The 5,618-nt window shown below is 41.5% G+C and overlaps 1 protein-coding gene across 1 annotated transcript in view; it reads right to left on the reverse strand.

The window, feature by feature from the left end:
- ptprdb (protein tyrosine phosphatase receptor type Db) overlaps positions 1-5,618 on the reverse strand; it is a gene marked incomplete in the record, with an annotated part of 146,898 nt that overhangs the window by 60,523 nt on the left and 80,757 nt on the right. Inside the window, 1 exon segment of the mRNA XM_035660027.1 lies at positions 2,776-2,925. Coding sequence (XP_035515920.1) covers positions 2,776-2,860 — 85 coding nt within the window.

Raw genomic sequence — 5,618 nt, forward strand, 5'->3', positions numbered from 1 at the left:
AAAGAGAGAAAGAGAGAGAAAAAAGAGGGAGATGTGAATTTAAAAAAGAACCATTAACACACACAAAGCTCAACTCGCTGCTTGCATTGTTACACCAGCGGTTGTGTGCAGAATGCACATATGGTGCTATGTCATGCAAGGTTTCCAACTATGCACATGGGATGCTGTTCCATCTGATTGCATCTTAATACCCTCAGTCCAGTTGTGTGTATATGGGTGTAACTGAGCATCTGTGTAGATGGTGTTTCTAAAGTTTGATAAAAAAAAATGATGCCACTGTCCAGGCATAGAGGGGTGGCCCATCTATGTTATACAAACCCTTTTAAGCTTTAAATGTATTACTCTCATTTGGTGAAGATAACCACAAATGAAAGAAATATTTCAGAGTGCGTTTAACATTTCAAAACATGCAGGCACGAGACAAGCACCAAAGATGTCAGTGTCCCAGCAGCCTCTGTTTGAATTCTCAACGTTCAACTCTCTGAGTCCCCACTGTTGATATTAAAAGAGGCACTGTACGTCATACACAATGAGATGAAAAAAGAAAAGAACAGCCTTTCCTCCCTTTCCCCCCCTCAAGCCCGCTGTCCCTCCTTTCTCACCAGATTATATGGATGTGCCAAGAAGAGGCAGAGAGCGAGCAGGAAAAGAGCAATGGAAAAAGTCACAGCGAATGAGACGAGGGCAGGAGAAAAAGAGAAATATAGACAGAGGAGATAAAATATGAATCCTTTCCACCCTTGTTGCATCTGTGCTCCTCCCCAGCCGTCATAGAGGAAAGCTGGGAGCATCATCGTTTTGATGGATGACTGGGCCTTTACTGGCTGACCCTGGAACTTACACAAGGGACAAGAGGGCAGGAGGCTGAAAGGAAAACAAGAGTGGTTTGTGGATGTGTGTGCTTTTACAGGGCTCTGTGTTACAGTGTACTTTTAAAACACTGCAGGATGGGAATGGCTGCCTCAAGCCTATACTTGTGTGCTCATACACTTGTGTGTGTGTGTGTGTGTGTATGTGTGTGTGTGAGGGTAACAGGGTGGCATTGTGAGATGTTCACCATCGTACAACCACAGGCTTGGAGTTACGCTGCATTTTCCTTCCAACAACAGACTCTGCTGTACATGCTGCATGTTTTTTTTTTTTTTACCATAACCTATCTACATTTATGGAACAAGGGTTTTTAAAACAAATATGCAAATCAAAATTCTACAAGACACAAGTATCACTGGTGTCTCTAACTCCCAGATGTTTAACAGACTGCATGATAAGCTTGAATGACCACCTCCTCTTTCTCTTTCATTATTCCCTCTCAGTCCATCCCATCTCTTAGTCCTCCCACACAAACCCTTCCGTCTTCATATCTTTTATCTTTAGTCTCAGCCCAAATCAGGCAGTTTCATCACCAATGTTATGAGTCTCAAAGCCTCACTGCTAATCGTCAACTTGACAAATTGATAAAGAAGTCATGCCTAGCCAAGACTTTATCTTACACAGGCAGACACTCTTGCTAAGTATGTTTATCTATCCCAGTAATGATCAGGTTTTCGAAAAGTCACATCTGGATAAGCTCTTATATAGGCTTTGAGAAAGCTGAATGTGGTAGCTGTGCGGTTGCAAAAGAACATTTTGCATGTAAACAATGTATTCAAGTTTCTGATCAACATCTGCTATGGTGTGTCATCTTGAGTCATGTGGTAGTTAGCCACAAAAAGAAATAAAAAATATATGATTAACAATGTAGTAATGGTTTACATCATGAAAACACAAAGTCTGGCATTGGTTTAATGGATGATGAAGTGATTTTCTTTTTTCTTTGTTACTGCTGTCTTCCATTAAAATGGGTGATAAGATGTGCCCAGAAAGCCAGACACAAAAGTGACTGAAGGCAATCATTACAGAAGAAAATTGCAGAAATAAACTTTTTAAATTAAATCCATACACAGAAAGATGAACTTTATGTTCCATGTCAACATTGTATCCAAACTATGAGGAAAACTGACGCTGAAACAACTAGTTAATTAATCAATTAGTCACATAAGTCACTTGAAATTAAACTATTCTGTTATGTTTCCAGCCTCCAAGTTCCATTTTTCTTAGCCGTATATGACACTAAACTGAATGTCTTTGGTTTTCGAAAAGGACATTTTGACAAAACTAGAAATGAAAAATGGTGATGGACCTTTTTTATTCTTTTCAGATATTTATAGACCAAACAATCAATCAAAAAATAATCCACAGATTAATCAATCCAAAAAAAAAAAATCAGTGGCTGCAGCCACAATTAAAACCAGAATATGCCTCATAACCAGAATGCTAATGTGCATGTAAACTCACACTGAGAAATACATCGGACCAGTCATAGGGATCACACACACACAGACAGTATGAACACAATCACACAAGCAGTGGGGAAATTATCTGATTTGCCATATGTGGTTTGTGTATACTTGCCAAGTAATACTGGGATGGACAAAAACAGCTGGCCTCATATCAAACCTGCTCCGCAACACCAACACACACTCGTACACTCTCGCACACAGACAGATAAACACACACACTCTCACACACACATACAGTAGGGATGTGATATCAGGAGTGACGTGGTTTGTAAGAGAAAATCAGGTCATTCCGACCCTGCGTGCGCTCGTGTATATACGTATACACAGCATGTGTTCAAAAGATATCTACTGTTCATATAAATATGACTGTTTCTCTTTATGCATCTGTCAGTAGGTGCGTGTGGCTGAGCATATAAGTATATTGAAAAGGACTCACAGTCGGCATCCGCGAGGAACAGGAAACTAAGGAGGAGCAGGCCTGGATTGGCAGAGTGCATCATGGGATATGTCGACACATGCATGCTGTATCCACCGTGAGCTCACTGCCTCACTGAATGACAGGACGATAGAAACAGGCCCTCACAACCTGGAGAGAGAAACAGAAGCAAAAAAGAAAATGCAATCATTAGGCTGTTCCAAAGTCCACATTAAGAGCGTTTCAGATATTATATAGTCTGCACACACCAACACCGACACACAGACTTGAAGTGTGTGAGTTCCCTCTAGGCCTTACACTCCAGTTATGCAGCTGCCTCTCCTCTTCTCGCTTCATTAGGACCATACACTGATCGCCGGAGGTGTGTTTTGGTGCGTGCGTGTCTGTGCGTGCGTGTGAGAGAGTTCACAAAGTAGCTGATGAATTTCAACTTATGGCAAACATTTAGCAATAAAACATCAGTCGGCTTCTAAAGTTCTCTCACTCTCTTTTTTTTTAAATCTCGCAAGAAAGCAACGGCCTCAATTTTTCTGCCTCAGTTTTTATAGTTATACAATCTACAAAGCAGGCTGCACGTCAATACCGGATTTTCTTACAAATGAACGTCAAAAAAAGGCCATGATTTCAGATTGATGAAAAGGAATGAATGGCTTTAAGATGGAGGGGTGGGAGGATGGAGCGAGGGACTGATGGACGATGGGGAGATTAAAGTGGGAGGAGGCTGACTGGTGTTATCTGCTGGCTATGTTGCACACAGTGTTGGGTCAACATACAGCTCAATGTCTCTATCCTCTCATCCTTAGCTCGCTTCCTTCCACTCGAGTCTCTATGTCCCTCCCACTAGTCTTTTCCTTCCTTTTACTCTCCTATCTTTGTCCTCTTTTGCAAAACTCTTACTTCCACTTTTTCTGTTGTTGCAGTTTTTAGTGTCCTAAATACTTGTGTTTCCTTTCTCTTTGACTCCCCTCCCTTCTCATTCATCTTGTCTTCTACTACTCTCTCACAGCATTCTTCTTTCTCCTTTTCATCAGTCAGACTTTTTGCCTTTTCACTCTCCCTGTCCCTCTGTCTGTCTGTTTGCATGTCCCTCTGCCATCTGCAGCGCCTGGTGTGGGTGTCTGGCATTAGAAGAGACAGGCGTCAGTCTGTGTGTCAGAAATCTCACAGCTCAAATCACATGACACAATGAGACGTGGCAGATCACTGCTGCTGTCCACAAACTGACAGTGTTGAGTGAGAGACACTGAAAGTGAGCTGAGAGACGTTTAGCTGTGCAATGTGCATTTTTGCTTGAATGAATGTATAGGCCTGTACTGCATGTGCATGCAGATGGGCTAACCCATGCATAGTGTATATTGCCGCATCGGATGTGCATATGTATATCACCACTGACTGCCTGTGCCAAACTGCTTTTACGTAAGTGTGTGTGTTTGTGCATGCTTGCAGCTGTGTGTTCCTGTGCCGTGCGTACATGCATGTGTTTGTGGGTTTTCCCAAACTGGACAGAGTCATCAGCAGCGGCAGCGGCAGTCTTAATCCCTTCCACTCCTGAACAAGCCATCTGATTAAAAAAAGACAAGGGGGGCAGGGGTAAGAACGCTGGAACCCAGAGCTCTCAGCATCCCTGCAGCCAAGGCAGAAAACAACTAAACCCACAGTGGATTTTCCACTTGGTTTGGTCTGAAACAATTGCTTTGGGATAACCTAGATCTCTCCCTGCACAAATTAAGTCCTCTGCACTGTGATTTACACAACTACAGTAGATATTGCAACTCGGTAATACAGTGTGAAAAGGCGTAACATGCAGGTACCTTGTGTGCCTACCCACAACCCAGGGAAATTACAGTTTTTTGTTTTATTTGTATTTAGTTTTTTGTATTAAATGTTTTTAGTGGGCCATTATCATCTTTTATTTTTGATTTTCTAGAAAATTATGAATTTTTGAAGTTTAGTTTTCTTTTTGTTGTTGTTCAGTGTAAGTGTTACTTTAGTTGTATTTCACAAGTTATCATTTGTATTTGTTAACTAAACTAAACCATATTTGTGCTCGTTTCAGAAAACAATACTTCTAATTTTACAACTCCTATATACTCCACTGTGACCTTAATACTAATGCGAATTTAAATTCATACTGGTAATATAGTCTATTCTCAAAAGTGCATTAATGTGCATATTTGTCTAATTAGGCCACATTTTAGTTGAAAAATGTATACAGATATTAAAAGGTAGATTAAAAGAAAGGCCAAATCTGTCTTGGTGTGTGTTTGTGTGTGTGTGTGTCTGTGTGTGTGGCCACTAATCACTCTGGCTGATTCAATGTCACTGGAAAAGCCTGCATTATTTAGTATCTCACTTCACAGCATGTCACGTTAATTAAAGAGCTAAGATAACAGGGAGAGAGGGGGAGGGAGGGAGACAGATGAAGACAGAGAGAGAGAGATGGGAAAAGGTGTGCAGAGGGAGGAGAAATGAAAGTAGAGTGGTAAACAGAGCTACGAAAACAGAGAAGAAAAGAGATGGGATGGAAAGAAGACGAAAGGAAGATAACCTGAGCCACACACACACACAGAGTCAGGTAGTCACCAGATTGTAATCTGGGTGGCTGTTGTTGCTAGTATTACCGAGGGCCTAACAGAAAGCCTCCCTTGGTGCCTGAGCCTCTGCCGTTGCTGTGGATCACAGTCGGCTCTAAGCCATTCACTTACATTAGTCCCTAACACTCAATTATACACTGCCTGTCTGGCTGGGCCTGCAGTGATCAGTCACACTTATCTATGGGATAACTTCTGACAGAACAAAGACTGACTCAAAGAGTGACAGAATGGCTTATGTTTTTTTTTTTT

This window comes from Morone saxatilis, unplaced genomic scaffold (assembly GCF_004916995.1).
Source record: "Morone saxatilis isolate NCDOM2014 unplaced genomic scaffold, NCSU_SB_2.0 Contig17, whole genome shotgun sequence".
NCBI classification, from domain to species: Eukaryota; Metazoa; Chordata; class Actinopteri; family Moronidae; genus Morone; species Morone saxatilis.